At 44.8% G+C, this 27,140-nt stretch overlaps 1 protein-coding gene across 1 annotated transcript in view; it reads right to left on the bottom strand.

The window, feature by feature from the left end:
* reck (reversion-inducing-cysteine-rich protein with kazal motifs) overlaps positions 1 to 27,140 on the bottom strand; it is a 56,179-nt gene that overhangs the window by 21,176 nt on the left and 7,863 nt on the right. The window contains exons 2-11 of the mRNA XM_070928210.1: positions 19,303 to 19,361; positions 14,737 to 14,811; positions 9,976 to 10,012; positions 8,594 to 8,679; positions 8,437 to 8,484; positions 8,004 to 8,037; positions 7,645 to 7,842; positions 5,253 to 5,517; positions 4,933 to 5,106; positions 79 to 291 (exon numbers count right to left, since the gene is read on the bottom strand). Coding sequence (XP_070784311.1) covers positions 79 to 291; positions 4,933 to 5,106; positions 5,253 to 5,517; positions 7,645 to 7,842; positions 8,004 to 8,037; positions 8,437 to 8,484; positions 8,594 to 8,679; positions 9,976 to 10,012; positions 14,737 to 14,811; positions 19,303 to 19,361 — 1,189 coding nt within the window. The remainder of the gene's footprint in view (positions 1 to 78; positions 292 to 4,932; positions 5,107 to 5,252; positions 5,518 to 7,644; positions 7,843 to 8,003; positions 8,038 to 8,436; positions 8,485 to 8,593; positions 8,680 to 9,975; positions 10,013 to 14,736; positions 14,812 to 19,302; positions 19,362 to 27,140) is intronic.

Below are 27,140 nucleotides of genomic sequence, written 5' to 3'. Positions count from 1 at the left end.
ACTGCGAACAGGAACTTTTGGGGTCGCACAGGTCACACATGTGTGACCCTGTTACTCGTTACTTCTGGGTAGACGTACTTGCATATGACGCTCCCCCTGGACTTGCTGTGGCAGGGTTTGATCTGCAGGGAACAGGCCACGGCCTTCCACATGTCCGGCAGACACCTCCTGATGTCCAGCACGGGGATGTTCATGAACGGCATCTTGATCGTCCCGTTTGACCACAGCTTGATGTCGTTCATGGCGCCCTGGTCTGACTGGACGTTGCAGCTGCGGAACAGTTCCGTGGGCCTGTGGACGGAGAATGACAGGAATAAAAGTTGGTTTGTGCCTAAAAAGTAAAAAAAAAAGAAAAAATATATATATATATATAAAACTATTTAATAATAAGTGTGCTCAGAAAGTAAAAGCAACAATCATGTGGTCAGTGTCTCAACACGAGCAACCGGCTGATGGCAGAACAAGGTGTCCTGGCAACCGTAGCCTTGTAGTGGTCTCCTCTGCAGGCCTTACAGAGGGAGTTCAAGTCCCTCTGGATAATGTGAGGGTTGTTTTCCCCTTCCACTGCACCAGAATGTGTTTTTTGATGTCTGATTGGTGGGTTTGGTCTCAAGTGAGTCAGCTAATTGGTGGTTTAAAGGGAGAAGGTTCCAGGCAGAAGTTCTGGGTGTGGTTCCATCATTCCATTTGCTGCTGATGAGTGGATGCTTTGTTTATCTTGAAGCAACTGTGTTTATGTGTGCGTAAAACCCTGGATCCTTAACTTGATTTAACCCCTAAATAGTCAACAGTGGTTTTCCTCCCGAAACCAAAACTCAATGCTGTAATCAGCAGATTCTTATTAAGAGCAACTCACTACAGCCCCATCTATCTAGGAATGAAAATCAGCTTCAAACTTGTTTGCTTGGTAACCATCTCAATGAATATCAGTTGACAAAGTTATGTTATTGTTGCACTGTACTGCATTACTATCTAGATAGACAGATAGCCTTCATTATCCAGGAAGGACCTTTGTTTTCACATTCTGCAGATGTCCACGTCTCATGAGAAAAACATGCCAATACACAAAGCAAATCTAGTGGACGTATAGTCATACACATTCACCCCTTGCGTACAAGTTTAAAAGCCAATATGTGTACAATTTGAGAATTTCCAACATATGTGTTCTCTAGGGGTAGTATCAAACAGTAATGCATGGTACTACCCCATGGATGTATTAAGTGAACTCGTTTTCCAAAATGGAACCCCATTGTTCCAATGAAAGTTTTTCACCTGGCACATGCCATTAAAAAAAAGTCCTCCTCTAATTTCTGTTTTTGAGCCCACAGAGCAGGAACATCAGAGTCCTTCTCTGGTCGAGCCAGCTGACTTCCTATGACTCCCCACACACATGGTATGAAAAGAACTTTGTTGAGAGCAGATCGCTCAAATTGTGGTAATGCTAACCCCGAGAACTACATACCTTTCAAGGGTTTTCATGTTTGCATTCGCACCGCCAACGGGAACGCTGAAGTGACGTAAGCCAGTGGTCGGTATAGCAGTGTCACTCACAACGTCACACACAAGGTTTTTATCTTTAGCTGTGGTGAGTCAAACTCACGTTGTATTTCCCTCAATAAAGCCTGGACTTCACTGTTGTGAAGGTCTTCAAAGATGGCGGTTGCCAGCGCTGCATTGGCTTGAGGTCGTACACTTGTGTCACTCAAGGTTCCTGGGGGCTCCTGGGCTACTCTACGACTCTCGACTACGATCCTTCCCAGTCCTTGCAGCACGAACACACAAAAGAAGGGGCGGGGTCCTCAACCGTTCCTCTGGAACTTCTTCTGGTCCCACAGCTATAGTCCTATCTGCCATGCATTCAGAGGTAGAGAGTGACTATTCACTCGATGTTCCGTCAAAGAATACTTCAATACCTCATAACAGCCTCTAGGGCGCAGATAGGCTACCCATGAAAGAATGAATCAATGAGTATGTGAGTGAGTTACTTTCTGGATCAGTATGGTCATCTATCCAGTTTTGGGCACAGTACTCTTGATCAGGGTCCGCATGATGTATTTGGGGATTTTGTTTACCTTACACCCACCCAGACACACATTATTATTAGCTCCATGCTCCTTCAGCCTGAATGGCCACCTCCAGACCGGTGTTTGTCTTCCATGCTGCTCCCGACTACACAGCCCGGCGTTTGAACCCCTCAGGGGAGGAGAAACCCATACAAGGCTCACTGGGAGCCCATCAAAGGAAACTCAAGGGGCCTTACACAAAGTTTGTTTGCCTGAACTTTAAATCCCCACAATTCCACAGCACGGGCCCCCTGCCATCACGATCTGAAACCATAATTTGTCAAATCATTTTCTTTGCGAGTAATAACAGAAAGCTTAGGGTAAAATCCACTTGTAATTTGAACACATTCAAATACTTCAGAGGGGGTATCATTGCCTCTTACACACTCATGCTGTTCACGCTGAGAGAGGGCTGTTGTTTGAGCTTCAGCCGCTATTGAGACTCAGTCTCAAGTACCTGGAATCTGAATACATCATTTACTTGGGGAACGTAAAAGAATAAAGCTTTTACACTTTGTGCTCGGAATACCGAATGCCATTTAAAGTGTTGTACCTATCGCTGGTCGTTCAGAGGAATCCGACAAAATAACGTGACGTCTGCATTCATCTTCCCTCCTCTAAATTCAAAGTTCCATAGAGTGGCAAGAATGATTTGTGGCCACTGTGAGTCGGGACACCCCAATTACAAAAATATTTTTAGACACACTAGAAATACTCCAGGTATAGGGATGTTGGTCGGTCAGTCCACTACTTTGGTCCAGACTGAAATATCTCATCAAATATTAGGTAGATTGATATGGAATTCTGTACAGACATACATGGTCCCCAGAGGATGAATCCTAATGACTTTGTTGATTCCCAAAACATTTCACACGAATGCAGTTTTGTTTGTGGTGCTCCCAGCATTGAAAAATGACATTTGAATAACTGAACAGGAAGTGCACAACCGAAAAAAGGAGCCCAAACTAAATTCTAGTTATATTAAGGCGGCAACAGGCAGTTTCAGGAGGAAGATATCTTGAAATATTAGTATATAAAAACAAAACTATTTGCATGGTCAGGCGCCATGACGAAAAAGTCTGTATTTAAGCAGGCATAGACGCCTGTTAACCCCTTCCCACAGACAGGGTTAAAAAGCCCATTTCTCCTATGCTGTGCACCCTAAGTTTCAAGCCTCTGAATAAACCATCGTGGTTACTATCTGAAACTTGTTAGTTTTCGGAGCATAATTTTTATAAAAATGACTAACTGTCTGATACTCCGCGCCGATGAAATCGTGTGTGATAAAACAAAGTCACATCACGTCTCTGGTGCAGAACGTGGTCTCGGCTCTCAGAATGCTCTACAGTGCTAAGTGGCTGCGAGCATTTGTGGTTGCCTCACTCACCAGGTGACCTGCAGGCCGCTGTGTGTATGTATGAAGCATATTTGAGTTTGTTTTGCTGTGTGTGTGTGTGACTTCCCAGCGCAGCCTTTTGAAGCTGTTCCATTTGGCCTTGTGCCACATCTGTAGACAGTGTGTAAAACATTCGGTGGTGCTGATAACTCCAGGGTCACGCTGGGTTCAATATAAATCTGTCTCTTTGTTTTCCCTCTCTGCCTCTTTTCTCCCCTTCAGGCTCGAAATGACTCATTTTCTCACAGATGTTCACAAGCACAAATGAAGGATTAAGAGATGGGTGTAATGATACAAATAGAAAAGGCTACATGTTCTAAAGGAACGCTGTGTGCTAGCTTGTGCGCTACATTGACGCACATCTGGATTACTATTTTGCACATCGCAAATATTCTTTAAACTTCATACTTTGCACATTCCCATGTAAATATTTTGCACATGCCTGCACAAAACGGCACATCTCTTTCGTTTAAATAACAGCCATGTTGTACATATTATATTATTATTTTTTAGAATAACTCTTTTAGAATATCTTATTGTCCATTTTCTATTTTCTATTTATGCTTCTTGACTTACAGTACTTGTTTAATCTTTCTTCTTTCTGCACCAGTATAACAACGCAAATTGCACTGAAAGGACCTGATGCGTCGGCAGTGAGTGTTAGAGCTGAAAGCAGTTAAAAATCAGCTGAAGTAAAATGGCTGACAGCACAGTCATTTTTCAGTCCAAGCCCTGTAGGCAGTGGAGTTGTCAATTTGCATGAAAGCACTGAAAGGAGTTGAGCAATTGAGGTGTAAAAGTTGAACAGCGGCTGAACTGTCAGCGAGGGATACAATTGGAGGTACAATTTGAATTGTCAGTTGAAGTGAGTGCACTGTATATAGCTTAAGTGTCAGTCCGTGCGTACGCAGCGACAGCAGTTGCGATGTCAGTTGAGGTGGTTGTACCATTAGCTGAACTGAACAATCAGCTGAAAGGATCAGCTGACATGTAGATGATGAAAGCAGTGGAAATGGCAGTTGATTTGTAGACGATGAAAACAGAGGAAATGTCAGTTGATATGTAGACGATGAAAGCAGTGGAAATGTCAGTTGATTTGTAGATGATGAAAGCAGTGTTATCTAATCGCTCCATCCAAAACGTGGAATGTGAAGCGTGAAATACTGCACAATGTGAACAGCCCAATTTGTAACATTTAAAAAGTCATTCTGATAATAACTTTAAACTTGAATACTCATTTGCTTCTAAAAACATCTGGTCAAAAAAAACTATTTTTCTTTGAGGATGAATTTTGAGAATGTAAAACAAAGTTTTATTGTTGAGTGTCAGACTGAGGAGTAGAAACAGTAAGAGTAAGAATTTTGTAACCCTGAAGTGTTGTTTTGGAGAGAGTTGTCAACACTGTGTACAAACTTAATAGTGGTTTTGACTGGAAAGTGACTAGATAATGTCAAAATATATAAATATACAGACCTGTTGTTGAAGTTGGTGCAGTAGTTGAGGTCCTTGCAGCCCAGCTGGCAGGGCTCTCGGACATCAGCCAGGCAGTTGATGAGCTCCGTCTCCCCTGGGTTGTACTCACAGAGCTGGTCAAAGTCCTGCCTCGTCTGGCTGCCCCAGTTAGTGCTGATCTCCTGACACATGTCCCTGTCAGAGCGGGGTGCAGAGTCTGGGTTACAACAAGAACAAGTAACACATTTCACCTCCACCTGCGCTCCGCCTCAGAATATGTGACGTGAATGTACTGGCCTCCACTAGGCAGTGGACGTTGTGTGCTAAGCGGTGGGCTGCACCTGCAGAGTGAAGTGTTGGCCTTGGAGCAGCAGTGCAGCTTGGCGCAGTCCATCTTGGCGGGATGGGGGGTCTCTTCTAAAGGTGGGGAAGGAGGGTGGGCGCTGCCCAGAAAGCACTGCCACATAGGCTCCTGAGGGAGAGGCTGGGAGCCGCACTCCTCGATCAAGCCCTCCATGATCTCGTGCTCTGTGCTCATGGTGCGAAGGATCCGCCGGCAAGCCACCTGGCAATGGGTCGCCTCCGCCCGGTCACAGCAGTACAGACCTGGATGTGAGGAACGGATGGACAGATAAGTGCTGTGTTATATCATCATACATATGGCGCCCACCATAAAAAATGATATACACTAGAATGGAAGATTGTGTCCACGTCGCCCACGCCGGTTTCCACGTTCTATCAAGAGTGTCCATAGTTCCCGTCTGCTCTTGACCAGCTTGGGCTTAGGTGAATGCAGGTTGCCTTCCATTTTCTGGAGGTGTGATTATAAAGTGGCTGGCGTGATGAAAATTATTTGTACTTGCTTTTGTCACATCTATTATACGCGACAACTTGCTGCTCATGTCGTGGTTCAGGAAGTTTCCAAGTACTGGTTCCATTCTGAGAGCTGAGGTGAACAGTGTTTTCCAGTAGGAAGCTCCCATCTACTGTCTTTCCCAAATTTTGCCTTTATATGCCACTTTAAAAAAAATGTGCACCATGTACCGGTGCTTGGTGTCTTTTTCTTCAGCACAACATCACCTGCATGACCTGAAAATTTCTTTTTTCATTTTGGCGTCCTGTATCAGCATGTTGGTCCCAAAAAACACACAAAACTAAAAAAATTAGAACAGTGGGTTTTTTTTTTACTGCCAAAACCACAAACATACTCATACATAACATTTTAAAGCCATTTTAGAGCCTCCCCCACCTCCCTAAAGTCTTCAGCCTGTAGAGCAGAGTCAGCAGATTCAGGCATTTTTTCCCCCGTTTCATCGTGTGACAAAAAAGATATTTAGATCAAATGCGTCGCCCGCCCCCCGTCCCATCTTGCATTCTTTTTTCAAATATGATTTTTATGTCAAACGTATATCGCCCTCGTCTCCATTTTTACTTAGTCTATCAGCATCAAACGAGAACTAGCGCGGAGTTTGAAGCCGGCACTTTCGACAGAAGTCGACCGCGGCGCTCAGTGTGACTCAGTGTTTTTTTTCTTGGACCCTTGATCACAGATCAGAATCAGAATCAGAAATACTTTATTGATCCCCGGGGGGAAATTGTACAGTACCGGTGCTCCCATTCAAGAGTAAAGTGGCATAATTTAGAACTAAAAGTATGTACAAAATATAAAAATAAGAAATAGAAAATAAAAAATATACACATTTACAGTATTTAAGTGAACAATGAGGTAAAAAAATATATACAATAACAATGCACGCCGGCGTGATTGCCGACTTTTCTAGTTAAAGAGAGATCAAATGAGTAGGGACGGATTGAGAGAGCATGATATCAAAAAAGGAAACGTGTGCAAATGCGAGAAAATGTGTAGGATGACTGAATGGCTCCGTCCAAAGGTAATGTTATATTTATGATGTGGTGACTGCGCGTGGGTGACGGCGGGGGGGTAAGTGTGGCGCTCTCATATGTATTAGTATTACTAGTTACTACATGTGGCTAAAAAAGTATGCCCTTTAAACATGTGCATGCACAGTGTGTGCAAATTGCTGTAAGGTGTGCAAAACAGATGCCATTATACATGTTCTGTTCTGTGTGTTGTTTTATTGTTTAAATTCAATAAAACTCATTCTTTTTTTTTTTTTTTCACTTTTTGGAATATAAAGAAAATACTGACTCTGCACAACTCTCACCTGGTCTATAAATTGCTCTACTTCCTTTAGAGATTCAGAGCTATAGGAAGGGCGATGGCATGACACAGAAGTAATGCAATGCAGTATTTTGGAGAGAAACTATGAGTGCAAAGATGCTTTTCAAAGCACAAGGGGATGTTTAAAACCTGTAAGAGTGTTCCTGTAAGAGAACTGACGCCGATGCGTCTGAGAAGTGATTCAAGATCCGCTCTATCGACAGCTTTCAATGGAAGGCGTAGTCCCTATGAAACCTGTTGATGATGTATCCAAAGTTATACTGGAAGGAAAGAAAGACCGATTTTTTCAATTGTCATTTTTCAATGCGTGGAGAGCCCCACAGACAAGATTCCATTCACCTCCACTGAATTGGAATGAAGGCAGAGATGTCAGAGATCTCTGTATCTCAAAACCTGGACAAGTAAAAACTTTGAACCTGTGCATGACGAGACTGCTAGAGCAACAAATGGTAAAAATAAAAAAATGCATCTGTGTTCGACTAATGAATCCAGTAGTGTGTGCCTGCAGGACAACCCGTAGCTGGACTTACTGTCTATAGGGCTGCGTATGGGGTAGGACTTGGTGAAGTTGCTGACGCAGCTGAGCAGCTGAGCGCTGTGACTCTGACAGTACTCTTTGACGGCGTTGATCTGGGACACGGTGGGGGTCGAGTCCGTCCTGAAGATGGCCTGGCAGTACTCCCTGCAGGTGGTGTGGCGCCCTGCATAGCTGCAGCATGTGGAGCCCACTGGAGGAAGGCACAACAGACAAACACAGATGAAATACTTCGATACGCAGGCAAAGCTGTTGCTGTCGTGGTTACGACGGCTGTCCTCGTGGATGCCTTTGTTTAGTTTTCCGGAGGGGGGGGGGGGGGGGCTTCTTGTGTGCATGCGATCAGCAACTTACTTTCATTTTTGGTGATGCAGCTGTAGAGGGAGTTCTAGAACGACAGAGAGAGAGAGAGAGAGAAAAGCTGCGGTGATGCTGACTCACATAGCATAAAACAGCGGTTTCCCAACCTGCCTACAGTGGCTACATGGATGGATGTGAGTCATGAGCGGTTCAACCAAAGCATGATTTCTTTTGTTGTCTTCTTTAACCATCTTCTTTGACCCCTCAGATGACAACAAAAGTCTTTTTATGGATTCATTTCTTTCCCCAATGTATTTAGTTGAAGTAAACTTAAAATATGTAAAATAGACGCTTAAAGCATACAAGTTACTACAGGTATCATATTATGCGTCACAGTAGCAGCAGCGCCTAACTAGTCAAAGGTGTAGTAGAAGAAGTGCAGGTATTAGAAACAACATATAGCTTCATCGGCAGAATTCAGACTCACCTCTGTGACTTTCTTGCATACTTTCGTTATGTCATTTTTCGATGATGCCTACAGGGGAAAAAAAGGACAGGAAGTCAAGGGAAGGTGAACCTAACCCTACACGTGAATAAAGAAATAAAAAGACAAAAAAAAGAACGGTTCATTTACGACGTCTCACCTGTCTGCACTCCCTGCGACACTCGGCCGAGATGGCCAGCTCGCAGCAGCCCAGCCCCACCCAGCCGTCTGACTTCCTGGATACTCCTGGAGGCAAATCAAACCGCCACACCAATCAACCATATTGGAGGTTAGCTTTGGAAACAATGAAACGTGCTGCTGCGTGTGTGTCTTGTCAGTCTGCTGTTCCTGTCCCTGTATACATGAGCACGAGCTGCAGTCATCCAGGAATTATCCACTACCCTGCCAGTCACTCTCGCTGCTCATGGATGAACATCCAGGACTACGGAGAGCCACTGGACTGAGTAAAACTTACAGAGTGATTCTTGACTGACTCTAATATTTGCTTTACAGTAACTTAATTATATATATTTAATTTGCTTTTAGTTATAACGATTAGGCATTACCGATATATTAAATGTATTTCCTTTTTTTCTCATTAACCATTACCAACATTTTAGATTGTTAGATTTTACAGTAAGAATTATGAGCTGCCATGTAATGTTTATATTTGTAAAAACAAATCACAAAGATGTCGTCTTCTGCGTTTCTTTTGTTTCTCCCTGCTGTACCGAAAAACTGCGGATTTAGTGTACCATTTACACCCTTGTCTTATATAGATATATATATATTGAGTTCCAACAACTGCATTTGGCAAGAATTGAGGAAAAGGCGCTCTGCGGAGGGAAGGAAATCCTTAATGGAAGTTGTCGTGCTTTGGGGAAGCGTGTTCCACCAACAGTGGTAAATCCATAAAAGCTCCCGGAATGCAGTGAACATCAGAGAATCGATGGTATCTCAGCGTCTGAGAGGATCTGAGGGAGGCTTGTTCCTTAACAAGTTCAATCTTTACAGACTCCCCGGGGCTGTCGGGACGTCGGAGTTTAGTGGGAACAAAAAGGTACGAATAACAACACCTCCCAATAGGAGTCTATTAGGCTTGTGACAGGTACATTTGTTTCTGAGCACAGGCAGCAGGATGTAAGCCTCCACTTGCAGCCGAGGTTGAACGTCACGTTTCATGTCATTTATTGTATGCAAATTCTGATGAGTCAAATAAATGCGTTGAGCCCTCAGTTACCCACCGCTCCAAACAAGACCTCACCACTTTCAGTGTGGGGCAGCAAACGATAATCGAACGTTAGCTAAGTTTGGTGCCACTAGGGTGCTTATGGGGCCCTATGCGCTATTACGCATGGCGTTCCCATGCACCAGATTTGAGGCGTTGAACTTTAAAATGTACACATTTTCTCAGGGCGTTCCGAGGTCCCCCCACCACAGTCTCGCAAAATCTTTTGTGACACTACTGCTAGGAGACGCCTCAGTCAGAAGTCTGAAAGTGCGACACACATACGGGGTTTAATATTAGCGCTCGTCTCTTACCTGGGAGTGTGGAGTTAATGCACGTCCAAAGTTCATTCTAGAAGACAGAAGAGATGAAAAGGTCAATGTCAGATGCCGCTTCAGTCGAACATGCAACCCGAGAACTTGCGCATGCTACACAAAGTTTGATCATGATAGGAAGCATTATGCATTTTTAGGTGTCATGTTGCACAAGTCAAATTTCAAAAGATGTCTTGTTTTTTAATGCTTCTTTGGCATTGAGATGCTAAGAGCTAATACCTTTGACAAAAGCCAGTTATGGCTGCAATTAGGTCTTAGGTAAAAGTGGTTGGATCACATCAGGTCACAGTACTGTACTTTCTGGGTTCCATCCACTGGCAAAAATGGACTGTAGCTTCACCCATAGTTCCACGAAGGGACTTTTGAAGCTTGATTTGGCTTCACCGATCACCATAAATTCTATTATAACCATATTTGTTCAAATTGGAGGAAGCCTGGTTGGAGCTGAAGTGAGACAAAGGAGTGGGGGGGCCACCACGGTCGACTTGAGATAGGCGGAAACCTCGGTCAATAAAGCACTCTTTGAAACCCTATCAATTTTGATCACCGGCATCATATTGAATCCCAACCGAGACATGCACAGAAGAAGAGACACAAGAAGAGAAATGAACTATCAAGACCATAATGTCTCATACATGTATAAACAAATGATTGACCTTTTATTTTTAGGGAAAAGTGGATAGCTTTCGAAAAGGACATCTAAAGAGCCACGGATGTAATCACTGGTACCGCGTTGTCGTCACACTCGCGTCCACAGACCTCAACCTCCATGGCGGGTGTCTCCTTTTTTGGCAATTGGCTCATGGTTTGTGCGACCAACGATCGTAATGAGCTGGTGGTCACGGAGAAGAATATTCTTTTTGTCGAGGGAACATAACTTTAGAACTGCTGTACATGCTTCTCACTGGGTGACAATTTGAGGGTTCACTATAGGAGATAAGGGTATACCTTAGATATATAGCAGGCTATATCTTAGTATACTGTTGGTGCACTGTGTTGTCTAAGTACACGTTTGATTCGATTATAAGATCGCTTCCTGAACAGATCATGATCAGCAGATGGATTTATTATAAATCTGGTTGTTGTTCTGTTTGCTTTCAGACCACCAGAGTCCGCTTGGAAGCAGACCGAGACCCTCTTTTAGTCGGCCTCGGTACAGTTGTTTGATTCGGACCAGGGTTCTATTGACAGCGTTCAACCAGCCCAAAGACTGGCCGCACTAAACGGGCAAACACACCAGAGACTGTTTCAACCGAACCAAACAGGTAAGGTGGGAAAGCACCCTTAGTTGAACTTTGATACACTTCAGAAAAGTATACTGGGTTTGCTCTGAACTTAAACTTAAACTAAACTCTAGTTAAGTACTTTATACACACTTAGAGACGGTATACCTTTGGTTTACCTTTGATTAAAATACCAGGGATTCACCAGTACCTACAATTTTGGTATTAAAGTAGTCAACTTAAAAGCATACACATCAGTAAATGAAGTAGAATTATTCACAGAACTATTCTTAATGTTGTATATTTACTACGTGTTTTGTAGGGGCCATTTTATGCCGACCTTCCAGGAGGCTTTCCAGTCTGCTTGGCTTCGTCCATAGCGCAAACTACACTGCTGGAGCGCAATGGGAACTCCTGCTACGAGAGAGCACTAATACGTGCACATCCATGGTTGTGGACAGTGGACACACCCCACTGGCTTTGACTTTCAGCCATGGTCGTGGACTCTTGGCTCCAGCTTTATCAAGAAAGTATCACATTAGTACTTTATCGTATGAAGTGATTATGTAAGTATGTGCATACTTAGGGTTAGTGTTAGGGGGCATGTCATTATCTGGTATGAGAAACCCTTGGGGGGTAGGGTAAGGGGCAGGCTCATTATCCAGTAATTCCTCGGCTTAGAAAAAAATCTGCCAGCGAAAAGAAAATAGACTGAACTGAATGTTGAAGAGATATAAAAAAATTTTTTTTAAAAACTGGTGAGGAAGCTGTGAGTCCCTCTAATTTCACAGGGAACAAACATTACATTCCTTGGATCAAAACAGTGTTGGAAAACAGGAAAACATATGAATCCTATGAAACTCCCGTTGGGTTTAGTGGTGAAATGCTGTGGGATTTAATCTTCACAAAGAAAGCTCGTCCGTCGCCTCTGTCTCCGGGACGGAGGAGACGCAGAGAGGGACAGCAGCACAGACAGAAAGACGTGGAGAGAGACAGAGAGACAAGTGCGGTGGAAAACTAAATCCCTTCCCTGCTTTTACACTTTTACAGGACAGTCATTTGTGTAAACCTACCACGTCACTGTTAACACCCCCCCCCCCCCCTCCGGTGTTTCTTGGCTGGGGAACAAAGGTTCGTCGGCATCATTTAAGAGGCAGACCGAGGAGTAACGGTGTCTTTACATGAAGCATAAAAATGATTTGTGATGAAGGCAAGGGCCTGCGAGGCAAGAGCACGACAGGGAAAGTAATGTCGCAGTTTACGCGAGCCAAATCCCTCCAGTCTAACAGAAGAGCCAGGGCCTTCGTGCGTTTGTGTGTCTGATAAAGGTTTTCTTGACACGACTGAGAAGTCAGTACCTTTACATTAGACCGACTAAACGGCGTGAAACATACAGCATACACTTTTAAGATGTATCTGTCCCGGTCTGAAGTCGGGTTTGGATTCTCATCATCCACTCGTTGTACCGTTTGGCCTTGAGTACCCCGCCCCCCCGCCCCCTGGACCAGCAGCAACTCCCTTTCTCTCTCCCTCCTCCTCATTAACAATGCTTTGCTGTGTGTAGGAGAGTTTGTAGAGTGATAGAGTTAACATTAAGATACCGTACAGCCTGTTCCCGTCAGCCTGCACTTAGGCCACATGATGACGACGGAACCATCTCCACGACAACTGAGCAAACCGAGCTGTCAAACTACCGTTTTTAGGGGTCAAGAATGAACTTTGACGCTCATCAGTTTCATGGTTTCCACGTCATCTCTCCTCCTCTTGGGACTGAATCCCTCTGCATGTTTATGGCATGTCATGTGTGGTGTGCGGGGGTTGGAGGGAACAGCTACAGGCAAATACAATGGCTTTCTTTACGTTCTTCAAATTGTTGGCCTTTTCCATTCTTCCCAGTGTGCTGACATTAGTCTGCATGTAAATCTCCAAAAGGTATGGCTCATTTTTGGTATTCTGACAGCACTTACCTCTCATCCTAAACCTAAAGCATCTGAAATAGCTGCACTATTTCGATTAACTTTTGGGCTGCAACGACATTTGATGGACAATATGCAAGCAGCAAATAATACTACATGCATATGTGACTCTATCGGCGTACACGTACTGTGAACGCATGTCAGTAGCTTACAGTGTTTCAGCTCAGCTGAATGAGACCAGGACACACGTTGAAATGAGAGCCAACATTTAAGACTGCCTAAGTCTAATTACCGCTGTGGCTCTAATAGGCTGCTTGGAGAGAGACGAGACAAGCAACCGAACCAGCCTCTCTGCTTTGTAATTAGCCATGGTGGGAGAAAGGATTGAGCCTGTGTGTGTGTGTGTGTGTGTGTGTGTGTGTGTGTGACTGTGTGGTTTAACCAGGTGCTCTCAACCACCAACCCACTTCCTGCACAAGTCTAATTAGAGAGTTGATACTAATTTTGTCTTAACACGGGCCAAGAGGTTTACCGTCAGCAGCGCAACAAGACATCAGAACGTGACATTTGCTCGGGGGTTTAACCAAAATCGCGTTTCACATTAGCATGAATATCATGTTAATTACTCAGGCTGTCACTCGTTCCAAAAGTTATAAATGTTTGCAACATGCAGCGCTGGATAACACACTTTCATCCAGCAAATGAAAGAACTCCAACCCTTTTCCTCCCATGCACAACTAATGACTGGGCTCTTCTATGTTGTTAACCTTCATTGCCGCAAAATGATGCAAATTGTGCGCAAAGCTCAGTTCGTTTTACAGTGAACTTACATTACTGTTAGCTAGTCGTTAATGTTAGCGAACACCTAGCTGACATTAGCTCGGTAGCTGACAACAGCCTTTTTGAAATAGGGTAACAAAAGCTGTAGCGCGGGGAAAGCACGAGTTGGTATCTGTCGCCTAAATTCAGGGGTGGTAGTTTGATCAAGGTCAATGGATTCTGCTCATAATACATTTCATGAGCCTCTCTACAACATTGTGACTCACCACTCCGTATTTCCGTGAAAGATATTCAATTTTAGATTATATAAAGAGGTAGTGAAAAGCGGCAAACCCTCATGTAAGGGGATGCTTGCCATTTTTGGCCTAACAAAATTCCACGATCCAATTAAGTGATAATTATTTCATCTCTAAAGATCATTTCGAAAAGGCAGTGTTTACTTGTCGGTACCACCAGTACAAATGATTTGGGTTTAGATCTGATTTTCTGGAGTAGGTCAGGTGTCCAGCCTTGATAAGTTCATGTACAGGTAATACCTTTCTGAACAATGAGCCGCTACAGCAAGACCAAAACGTCAGAGTTAAACCCCTTAAAACATAATCAATTATTCAGCTTCATCTAAGCTTCAGTGATTCCATTTAGACCTTTCTTGGTATGAAACAAAGCAGCACGATATGATGCAACGCAACTATGGGTCCAAATTCAGGCTGTTTCATCCCACTTGCGTCCATTTGAACTGGTGAATGATCACACCCCAAGAAGGGAGCTGTCTGCGCATGTAAACATATCTAGTGTCGTTGTAATAGAAGGAATGGACTCACCATCGACTCTGGACAGTAACCGGGTAACCTCTGGAGGAGATGCTTTAGACGAGACTCACTCTTTATAGTGGCGAGCTGCAAGACAGTGGCAAAATATGGAATGAACATAACACATTCTGAATCCATGCAGAAGATAAGAGAGTGTAGAAAAGGTCTTTGTGCTGTTGGTCTCTTCAAAAAGAATTTTGCACAGAACAATACATGATAGAAAATGAGCTTTATAAACCCGAAATGGGAAGAGATATCTTGGGTGTGCAGGGCTCTGCAAGATAAAATTGTTCCTTTTCTGCATTGCCATTGGGGGGGGGGGGGAGTGGACGAATGTGTGCATAAGGAGATAAATTGACTACGACTTCCAAAGTGCGTTTTGGTAAGAAACATCCAATCCTTCCTTCAGAAAACGCATGTGAACGCTGAAATAAGTAGCAAAATGTAAAACTGGCAGAAAACCCGCATTACCTTAAGAAGCTAAGAGGTGGAATGAATTGCTAGAAAAGCTGGATGCTAAACTGTAATACTGTCAGAGGTGGGGGTCGAGATGAATTCAAAGTTGAGTACGAGCATAAATGTCCTTAAAGGGCGTAGTGTTTTGATATTTGAATGGTTTTCCGAGGCTGAAGGAGTAGTTGACTGGAGGAACATTGCAGACGTGCTCCTCCCTCTTCTAAACTATTACTGAGTCATTGGTACTGATCAAGATCACTAGATACAGTACATTGTGTTCACTTTGATCCACGAGACAGTAAGAGTGTACTTGTTGCACCTTTGGCCATGTATTTATACACAGAGGAATGCGTTCAGGCCATGGGAAAGTGTTGGGATAATGTAGCCGGCCCCGACACTTCTGAGATATGCTCACTTGAGACATCAATTAGGCTTTGCAAGTTTGTGGCGCGTGTCCACACATACACACTTAGTGTTGCGCGAACATACAAGGCCGAGGGCCTGGGAGAATGCAGCCGCTGCCAACTGTCTCTGGCTGAAGTGTGAAGTCATGAAACCGAGGGAGCGAGATTTACAGCCTCACCCGGCTCCGACTGCTGGGAGGACTAGGCGTGCTTGTGGATCACGGCTTTTCCTCCTCAGCTATTCGACGTTACAGTGGCTCCGAAAACAGTGCACGCGAAAATGAATAGGCAGAAGAATACCAAAGATGCTTGACGGTCTGCAGTCACGGCGTCGTGATTTTTCTCTCCTCTAAGGAATGTGAAAAGATGCTTTACACTTCGTCCTTGCGCCCCTGTCCTGTCTGCTTTTTTTTTTGTGTGTGGGGAAAATAAAGCCATAAGAGCTTTTTCAGCAATGACAGAGGTTTGCTCTATTCTCTACTGACTGAGGTGAAAGGGACAGTGTTCTTAAAACTAAGGGAAGCTAGTCGTTGTAGCAGCAGCAGCAGCAGTGGCCGTGACACACGGGTCATAGGGGGCAATTAAGGTACTTTGAAACCCTTTAAACGCCTGACTGACTGCAATTTGCGTCAGAAATCAACGCTCCTTCTCAAGAGTCATAACTCAATCAGGTCTGAACACACTGGCATGATATACATATGTTTGGATTCAGTGAATATTGGATCTACATTCATCAGGTGGACACAAACTGGACGTGTCAAACTGTTTGCTGGGAAGCTCCCCCTAACTTTATAAGGTGATCAAATGTCCGTTCGGTCTTTGCAGCTTGTCTCCTTGTTTCCAAGAGGCCAAACAAATCAGTCAATGCATGTTAAACTTGGTCCCAGCATCTTATACTGCTTCTGTTTTACTTTCATAATGCTGTCTTTCACTGAGGATGTTTCATTTCAGCGACTGTAGCTGCGTTTGTACGCCACTGATCGATTTGAAGCTTACTCAATCTACAGGGAACATTTCCTTCATGCCAGGCTGCAGGGGCTCGCAATGTGTTTGCAATCAGGTGTTTTTGGACTGTTCCCGGTTGGCGCAAACAAATCAGAAGAATCAGAGGAAAGCAATGCCGATTGACAGTAACTTCATCTACTCCTTTTCCCAAATGGCCTGACATCCCTGCCGAACTGAGGGAAAAACAACCAAACACAGCGACAGTGATTTGTTGGCAGATAATCAAAGAAGAAAACTCTTTGATGCAACATAAGACCAACTCTGAAAAAAAAAAAAACATTTGTAAGACTCTCTCAAGTCTGTATGAAAGGTGAATAAGTGCAGGCTGGCAGACTGATGGGGCTCTTTCTCCTGTGCCAGACTCATCAAGCAGTGCACACTTAAGAAAAACGGTTTAGTACAGCAGCGGTTTCCAATCATGCGCCATCAAGGCCTGAGAGTCTGTGGGCTTTTTATTCGAACGAAAAAGCTGATTATGTCTAGGGGTTCCTTCTCAATGTATGAGGTTTTGCAAAGAAATCCTTTGCAAAGAAATCCTGCTAAAAAGTCCACTTCTACAGCGTGTGACTTTTGACCATCATTACCAGTTTTACTGACATTTTACCCAAGTTAACTGCAAAGATTTAGAAGTGAGATATCACTACAACATAATTGAGCATGTCAACCCACATAAGCAGATAATCTAATTCATTTGGAATGTGTAAGTACAGTGAGTCATACAAGTTCCGTATATTAAATAGGGAAGTAACTCACAATATAAAGGACATTTACAACGAATAATTCCAGTTTTTATGCAGCATTTTGGCCCAAATTATGATACTATATCTGCAGAGGTTTAATAGGGTTCAGTAAATAGATAAAAACAAAGTTTATTACACAAGTTTTGGCAATACAAACACTTGGAAGTGTTCATAGGAGTTGGAGAACTGGACTGTGGTTAACACTGAACAAGGGTCTTCGGAATGGTCTTTTCGTATTTTTTGAGACTTTTTCACGGTCCTTTCCTTCCTTATCCCGCCAGTTCCAGTCTGAGAGTTCTCAGGACCCCCCCCCCACCTGCATCATCGGCGCTGTCACCTGGCCTATAGAGGAGCAGGTAAAGCAAGCTCAAGCTCACAAGTTCCCAGCTCCCAGTGTCTGTCCCTCTAACCATCTTTTTGTCTTTAGCTTCCAGGTTCTGCAACGGGTACGTTCATCCCATCTGGCTTGCCATCCCAGTGTCGCACAGTCTGGTCTCCATGGACCAGGACACCAGGGAGTTTGCTCCCACCACAAGAGTCTCACATCTCCACAGACTTTGTTGCCGGACTCCCTACATCAGACGGTAAGACCGACATACTCACAGTGGTCGACCGTTTCTCAAGACGGGTCACTTTATTCCTTTACCAAAATGACCATGTGCTCAGCCTGCACGGTCTCCCCAGAGACAATGTCTCTTACCAGGGGACTCAATTCTTCTCTTGTTTCTGGCATGAGTTTTGCAGCCTCCTGGGACCCTCCGTCAGCCTGTCTTCCCGTTTCCATTCCCAGTCTAACGGCCAGACCGAAAGAAGAACTAAGAGATGGAGAGATGTCTCTCATTTTGCAGTCCCTTGTTCTGGTCCAAGCAACTGCTGTGGGTGGAATACACCCACAATACTCTCCCCAGCTCTGTCTTTTACAGTGCTACTGGGGGTATCAGCCTCCCCTCTTCCTGGAACATGAGTTGGAAGCCAGTGTACCCTCGGCCCAGGCCTTCATCTGTTGGCGCTGCTGCACCTGGTTGCGAGCCCGCTCTATTCTTCTTCGCACCTCCAAAGGAGCGCCAACCGATGCTGCAATGCTACCCCCCCACCCCCGCTACATCCCTCTCCAGAAGGTCTGGCTGTCCGAAAGAACTGATTCTTTGAGCCATGATGATTCTACAGAACCTCTGAAGAACCACTAATTTTCTGGGTGTAACCAGGCACAAGGCAGCTTCCATTAGAGCTAAAATGGTACTGGTGATTACAACGTGTGCCTGACATCCATCCCCTACACCCCAACACCAAAACACACCCACCCACACACTCAAGGCCTTAACCACAACCTCTGAAGGGTATTTTGTGGCCATTAGACTTCTAAAAGGCCTTTATTTTTCCTTCTCCATCTTTACCGTTCTCTTTCTCTTCCTTTTTCTTTCCCTTTTGAGATGTCCATCCCATTTCTCCACCACGTTTTGTCCGTCTTCATCTTTTATTGAATGTATTACTTTATCTGTTTCGTTTCTTTCTTTGGCAAGCAAAATGGTGACGTCAACCAATAAGAGCACGATAAGTTCTGTCTAACCTCCCTTTTAATTGTCCCGCCACTTCAAAGTAAGTAAAGCCGGAGCAAAGTTTGAATTCTGCTTGCTTGTTGCTTGCAGAGAAAAGCTTCTTTTAGGTCTCCTTTGTGTCTCTTTGCCATGAAGAAGGACATGGGGGCTTCAGAGAGAGAGAGAGAGAGAGAGAGAGAGAGAGAGAGAGAGAGAGAGAGAGACATAAAAAGAGAGAAGAGCGTCACCTGCTCCCAATTGAAACAAGAGTGAGACAGAACTTTTATTCTACACTTCAAAGAGCCAAGAGACAAAAAAACTTTACACCACTCCCCTTCAAAAACCTCTATTCATGGGCCGACTATAATGGACTGAGAAGTGGGCTTGTGTGTGTGAGTGTTTGTGTATATGTGTGTGTGTGTGAGAGTGTGTTTATACCTGGTCACAAGCTTCTTTGCAAGGCGAGAACTCGGCAGCATGGTGGCAACAGGAGGGATCTGCAGACAGATGAAATGAAGTCACTTGTGATATAACATTAGGACCCATGCTCCGAGGACCTTCCATGTGTCTATTAGTTGCTGAGATACTTGTTCAGTATTGTAAGTATTTAAACCTTCGACTCATCACTCACAACTGACCGCAAACCAGGCTTCTTTTGTTTTTACTCCTAGCCTATGAGAAGAACTGTCCTTTCAAATTAATGGAATGGGACAGGAAAAGAGCACCTCTGAGATTCTAGTCCAACCTGGGGTGTATATTGACCGCTGCCTTAATCATTTGCAGATCCAGATGTAAATGAATATGTAAGAGAAAAAAAACATCCCAACGCACTACAGTATGCTGCTTGGATTTCAGTTAGTTCTTAGTTGTACAGAAGGTGCTCGGATTGTCCCAAAGTCGGCCTCAGAATCCGGTACACACAGTTTCAGGCAACATTGGCGCAGCCAGTGTTTCGGACCGTCTCCTCAGGGATGGCTGTCGTAGGCCATCCTTCAGACATTGGCTGTGTCTAACTGTGGGGATGGTGGCAGATAAATATAATCAAACCTCTGTACACACAGCAAGGCGACACTTATATAACCCATATAAATAACATGTACTTGTCTCATAGCTAAACAGAATAATAAACACACACAGACAGGAGACATTGGCTGGCAGCGCAGCTCCAAAACCACAGCCCAGCCCAGGGTTCCAGTAAGTGACTTGGCTCAGTTTGCTGTCAAACTGCTTCCTCCTCCTCCTCCCCCTCCTTGTGAACTTCACAACACTTTAACACAGGGATGCTGAGCTGGACTCTTTCAGCAAAGGAATGGAAAGATATGCTCAGACATATAGGCAGTGGGGCAGTGGATGATATGATCACTGCCCATAACATCCTCCGATCACACCCCCATATACCGATCAGGTGACAAGGAAGCATACTGCACCGCTCGAGCGAGGCTGAAAGCTGGCATCAATGGCGAGCAATCCAGACCATCACAGGCTACAAAAGCAGGAGCACCTCCATCACAGGTGAGCTCAACAAAGGGTCAGCTGTCAAGTCTACTCCACCTCCAGAGGACCGGCCGCTGTCAGTGTCCCAGCCAGCCTGGACCCCTCACAAGTTTGCACACAGAACCAGCAGATCCACGGAGGAGGCCATCTCCACTGCCAGATCCACTCCAGTCTTCACACACCTTGAAAGTGGCAACGCCTACATCACGTAAGAGCCGCGATTCTGATCGCCCACGATTCTGAATTGACCCACAGGATCGTCATTAATAAAGCTGTGTTGACACAAACAAAAAAAAGTTCAAGTTATGTTTCATATTGCAATTCTACAACCAAAGACTCGGTGTGAGTGGCTTGGCAAACAGAGCGCACCCCCCCCCCCCCTTCCTACCGAGAATTTAATAATTTTTTATGATAATACCAGCCAGATAATGAAAAGTAGGATGAAAAAAAACGTACGGGTGATGTAGTGTTGGAAACAGCAATTCCTACAATCAACACAACCTGGACGACCCAGCAGAAAATGGATGGATGGATTAACCAATAAGTAAATTACATTCTTTGGAGGAAGCGGATTTCAATTCAGATAGAAGATGAACTACAAATTAACTCCAGTGTGAGCACGCTGTAAACCATCCGGGGGCTGCACTTTGGTCTCCCTTGTTGAGTCTCCCAACATAACTTTATTAATGTGGTGCAAAAAGAACATTTTTGTTATGTTATTTATAACAGCGTCAAATCACAACAAAATTCATCACTGTCACACTTTGCAGATAGAGCAGGTCTAGGCCGTATTCTTGATATAATCAATTCAGATTCTTAGTTCTTATGTGAATCCACACCCACCCACCCACCACCCAGCCCTAATGGTTAGCCTAGCTTAGCATAAAAACTTGAAGCAGCCTGGCTCTGTCCAACACGTTGTAGTGTAAAAGTTATAGACATACTGTACGCCGTGCTTATTTCAAACAAGTGTCCAAAATGTATCTCGTTTGAGAGAATAACGAGTTGGGCCTTCACTTCTGCTGTGTCCCGGTCCTTATTTGGAGCTCTCTCCTCCGGTCCCTGCTGCCCCCACCGACCACCCTTTGTTACACTCGCCCCTATTGACCACTGCTGGCAGGCTTTATGGGACTTAAGGGAAAGCGAGTGTACTTGACAGGCCTGCCTCAGTCCGATGAAAACCACAACACCCGCTTATCGGTACGTTCATGTGTGGGGAAGTGCACATGTGACTGCATTTGTGTGTGTGTGTGTGTGTGTGTGTGTGTGTGTCTGCCTGACACAGGAGTTTCTGGATTTCATCACCGGGCCTGTTGCACTCTTCTTTGATGCTCTAAAGAAGAGCAGGCTTCCACTGTGTCTGTGTGTGTGTTTGTATGTGTGATATGGAGAGCGTGCATAATGTCATACTAGAGTCATGTTTCTCTCTGTAGATCATTTATCGTGCAGACTGGTTCTCTGTTCCTTTGATTTGTCTTCTCTTTTTCTATCTTCACATTTCTAAAATCGGTGTTTGGTCAGGTGTCATATTTCTCTCTAACTGTGTCTGTGTGTGACTTTAAAATTTGGCAACTGAAAAAGGAAACACTGGCAATGAAACACCTGTATTGGAAAAACTGGCACACTGCACACTAAGGAGAGAACGTCACTCTTTGGCGGCATTCAGACCTTTGGCGGTGAAAACGTCAGTCCTCCCATTCATTTTGAATGAGGGTAGTGCGCTTAGGCTGCAGCGCCGGTAGCTGCGGGGGCGTCCCGGGAAAACTTTAGGAGTAACGCAGCCCGACATCACGCTGCGGCGGACAGACGATCACTCGTACGAGCCGGCAGCCCGGGTCAGGGGGGGTAAAACTTCTCCTTCTCTTTTGTTAGAGGCAACCCTGCGTAAATCGCCGCGACCGCCGGATGAAGGCAGCCTTCCTGAACCAGCTGTCCTCTCGCAAACCTGCCACGCAAACTCCCCAAACTGCCGGTTTTCTCACATACAACCGGGCTGGTTGAAGACAACTTTTAACTTGACGATGACGCTGGTCTGGCGGAGGTGCACTGGAACTGGCGGTTACCTCAGCTCGTACGTGACAGCTCGCCGACGTCGGGCTCTATGTGAGCAAACGGCGGCAGAGAGAAACAGGCTTGCGGTTTGGGTTTGGGTGAGCCCCAGGTGAACTCATGAAAGCGGCCGCCGTATATGCGCCATGGTTCCAAAGCGCCATTGCCACCCCAAGACGCTATCATGGCTAAAAACCAAGTTGCGTTGACCTCATTGTGCTGATTTTGTTCATCTGTCAGGGTACTTTCGGGCCTGAATGAACAGAGAACAAATGAACTCTCCCTCTCTCTCTCTCTCACACACACACACATATAAATAGAGAAACAGCCTTTTCTAAACAATGGCAGGTGACATAATAATTTGAGGGAGGAGGAGGTGAGGGATGATGGAGGCCATTCAGTCATGTACAGTATGACCCCCCCCCCCCCCCCCCCCCCCGGGTGGCTGCTAATGAGCACTGGCCCCATTCTGCCTCAGCATACACACAAAGAGAACTCCCCCTCGGCCACATTGTTAAATTCAGTCACTGGAATGAAGCACGGAGCAGCCCCACCTCTCAGCTACATTGTGGAAGTTCATTCAGTCATCCAAATGACAGTTTCTTGTATGGTACTGTACCAAAAAAAAACTCAGTACAGGGGAGTTACTCGTCAAGAAGGTACTTGCCGTGGTTGCTGATATTCCAGGCGAGCTCAAATTTCAAGCCTGGCCACCAAATCAAGTGGTTCAGATAATCGGGAGTCCTTTTTCTTCCCCCATCTGACTTCGTTGTAGCAATGTTGCCATGTTCTCTATGCCACCCTACACTACAGTAAATACTTGAAAATGAAAATGAAAAGAAATGACTATTTAAGCGATGGGGGCATCACGTCCTAGTGCTGCTGCTACATTTCATGGCCGTCTTGAAACCCTTTTCAGGCGTGAATGTCGGTCTTTGTGTCGGACTTTTTACACTTGGCCGAGGTGGAAAAGTTGGTGTCTTCACAAAAACAAAAGCGCAAAACTGACTTGAAACTAGCAAATAAATCATGACATACATGAAACGTGTGGCTTTTAACTTCACTCGTCACTTAAAGGACTTCGGGTAACATCGGATCTGTGTGGAGCGAGGAGGAGACTGTGACCTTCCTCACATGAATGCCTGAAAAATAATCTCCCACCGTTTCTCCTACAATGGTTTAACAGCGCCCGACTGGACAACTGGCCCCACCAACTCTTTACATTACACGACAGTGGAATGATCTGGAAATCTGGTCTAAACTAGGGTGGAAACTGGATTCGTGAGGCAACTGAAAACGTCCCCGTCGTTCATATCAATATTTTCCTCCCCAGCAGTGACTCCGATCCCTCTCGCCCACCAGGCGACAAGAATTGTGGCTCTCTCTGTAACTTCTGTAAGGAACACTTAACACAAACACACACACGCACCTCATTCCCAGAGATAAGGCATGTCAGCATGAGGTCTGAGATCTCTCCGGGGGGTGGAATGGGGGGGGGACATGTGGCCCAACTGTGGGCCTGGAACCACTAGGGGGTAAATTGTGTCTTTTGTGTCTGTGTTCAAAGTCCCACCTGCAAATTACATTAGTAGTGTTTGTTTTCACCACCTGCTGGTCGAATTGCACCTTCAAACCAAAAAAAATATCAGCATCAGCCCCACCGCCATCTGCATCTGTGCCATGTGTGCGAAAGGCATGTTAAGAATCCACGATCTAAAACCACACAGGCTACCATCTAAGAGACAGAAGAGAGAAGAAAAACAAGTAGCAAGAAGAGGTAATAACTTCTGACAGGCAATGACGATCAAAAGTGCACGAGAATCCCACATCAACTGCAAATCTGAACTCCCAGTGGAGTCGACGGCGACATGGATGCATGCATCTCCGAGCCAAACAAGATGCCAGGAGCGTCTGAAATTTGCATTCCAATGCAAGTTGTGCAACGTCAAGATTCAGACTTTACATCTTTCCAAAGGTTCGGTTTTTTTTTTAGCTCACTGTATACTACAACTACATGACCTTAAACAGACTTCAACAGAAGTACACAAATCAATAGACACAGTCTTAAAACCGCAGATAAATGAATACATGTGCAAATAAATGTGTGTTTTTTGTACCCGGTGCTGCGTTTATGATTTAAATTGCCATTCTTTTCTATAAAGTAAACTCTGTAAGGCCTGCTTGGTGGTCAGCCGGTGTTATACATGACAAGCTCGTACCAACAATCACAAATCAAAATGATGCGGTTTCTTGTTTCGATCCTTTTTTGGGGTTGAAGCAACTTCTTCAGTAATCTTAGCTATCAATCAAGCTTAGAAAGATATGTCATGAGCGGTACGTTGCGTAACTCAATACCTGAAAATGACCGTGACCATTCAGCTACAAGGTTGTCCTTAGTAATAATGACAAACTTCAGTTTGGTATCGTCCGTCAATGTAAGGGTCTTTGCATCTGACTGACAACCTTTAACGGTCCTATTGACGGCCCAGTTGAAAAGCTTTAAACAATCATATAGTGTATTTAACTCGGAAGCTGCCTGCCATTCATTTGACAATTGCGGATCTAGCTGCTAAATCAGAGCGACCAGGAAATAGTCGTGTTTCGCGTGTGCGCATTTGGTATCATCGCATTAGAAAAGCTGCACGGAGACTGAGTGAATGAAGAGTGATGAATCAAAAATATTTTTTAACGCTAGCTTGAGGTGTTTTTTTTGCCACTCTTTGGTGGAAAAGAGTTGATGTGCGAAATGGTAACCGCCTTCGCCGAATACATTGCAACATTTCAAAAGTTCGCTCGAGATTGACTTGATAATTGAATGGAAACACAACTAACGGCGTGATGCGATCGGCAACAGAGAGAGGCTCACCACTCTGTTGGCCTTCTTTGAACAGTGCACTCTCTATCTAGCGGGGCTTCTTCTCCCTCGAAAGAAACGCCTTTGGCCGAGTGTAAATAGCATAGCACACTGGCAAGCAGGGTGCTTATTAACCAGGCAACAGTGAGTTTGGCCAGCCCATGCGACGTTATGTTAATTAGCCACAGCTGAGTACATTTGGTGCCACGTTTGTCATCAGCCGATTAGATGGTAAAGGTCACGACTAACAAGTGTTGCTTCCTGCAGCGTGTTAAGGCACTGATGGTGTGGTTGAAACCGCGGCTCTTGTGATTTGAAACTGCACGAAATTGAAATGCCATTTCGATATGAAAAAACGATGAACTGTCTAGCCTGTACAACAAATACAAAAATACGTCATGCCTGCAGCACATCTATATGGCCAGGGATGTGATCTGAAAGGGTTAAAAAGGGAATTTTTCCATTCCATTTCGACTTTAAGTGCTGCTGGACCCTCTTATAAATTTGTCATCTCCGAACTGGGATTGCTCAAGCGATTTCGCTTCAGCCGCTGTCTCAGACTTGACAAAACTCCCCCAGAGACATAGAGGACACTGCACAACTGTTTGAGCATGATGAGTAGTGCAGTACTCCTCCTGAAGTGTAAGTGTCCTGAACTGAGAATACAAAAGACTTTAAATCCCACTTGTGGTTGTGCTTGGTCACCAGTCTAACTTATCACAGTGTGTATAGGCTATTATAGAAAGCTATTTCTCTTCAGTTTTGCCCCCCCCCCCCACACACACTGAAGTGCCGCCCATCAGAGACGCCGGGCTAGCCCCGCTTCAAATGGGCTGGGATAAAGAGCACTTCTTCAACTATGACAAACAATCTGGAAATAGCAGAACCACGCTCATGACTGGGAGCCAGCTGCTGGGACGATAAGAAGAGGAATTTCAGAGCACCCCCTTCTAGTTAAATGTAACATTACTCTGGGTTTCCTGCCAGGCACCTTCCTGTGTGTGTGTGTGTGTGTGTGTGTGTGTGTGAAAGGAAGGAGTGGACATAACAGTGTGGCTTGGCACTCTTTTTCAGATTTGCAAGTTTCAGAAAGCTTTAAATTAAGCCCTTCTTAAGATGAAAAGGATGCGTTCGAATCGTTCATCTAACGCCCCTTTCCTGACTGAACAGCCAAATTAAAGTTCTTCCCGTATAAAATGAGCTGGATGGTGTTGGCGGTGTATTTAAAAGGACAGCAGGAAACAAACTACGGCGTATTAATCAAAGAGAAGAAATCATTCTCAATCGGTAGAGACTGGAGAGAGGCCCCCGACAAAGCGAGCGCGTCATATACTGCGTTTTATCGCCCTCCAGCCACACATATAAACCAGCTTTAAAGAATTGTGAATATTCAGGTTTTGTATCTGGTTTCATTCTCCCCTTAACTTCAGCTTAAGGGTGTTTTCCTTCCTCGCAGGCAGCTACTGGTTGGCATTTTCAAAAAACCTTGCAGAGACCTTTCTAGAAGTGGGCTTGTGAAGGATTGGACTGTCTGTAAGGTAGGAAAACCCCATTAATACTGTCTAAAACACATTTGGAATGGTATCCTTTGGAGGATGCTTGGCAGCGAAGCACACGTGATGTGTGGTAACTGGTCTAAGACGGGACTATCCACTATCTGCTAGCTTTAGCCGTGAGCCAGTGCTATCTGGCTCTAACTGAAGCTGGATCCTTAGTCTGTTGGTCTTTTTCACCATGTCTTTACACTGGAGGTGCGCTTGGAGGGGATCTCTTCACGGCCAGTATGGACAGGAGAACAATTACAGGAACCAGTAACTCTTTTGACGTTGTCTTTATCGGCCAGAAAGAGCAACGAGATGTTATAGTGTGTGTATTCCTA

Source organism: Enoplosus armatus, chromosome 21, assembly GCF_043641665.1.
Source record: "Enoplosus armatus isolate fEnoArm2 chromosome 21, fEnoArm2.hap1, whole genome shotgun sequence".
Taxonomy (NCBI): domain Eukaryota; kingdom Metazoa; phylum Chordata; class Actinopteri; order Centrarchiformes; family Enoplosidae; genus Enoplosus; species Enoplosus armatus.
Note: the sequence above shows the minus strand (reverse complement) of the source record. Positions and strands in the feature narration are given on the sequence as shown.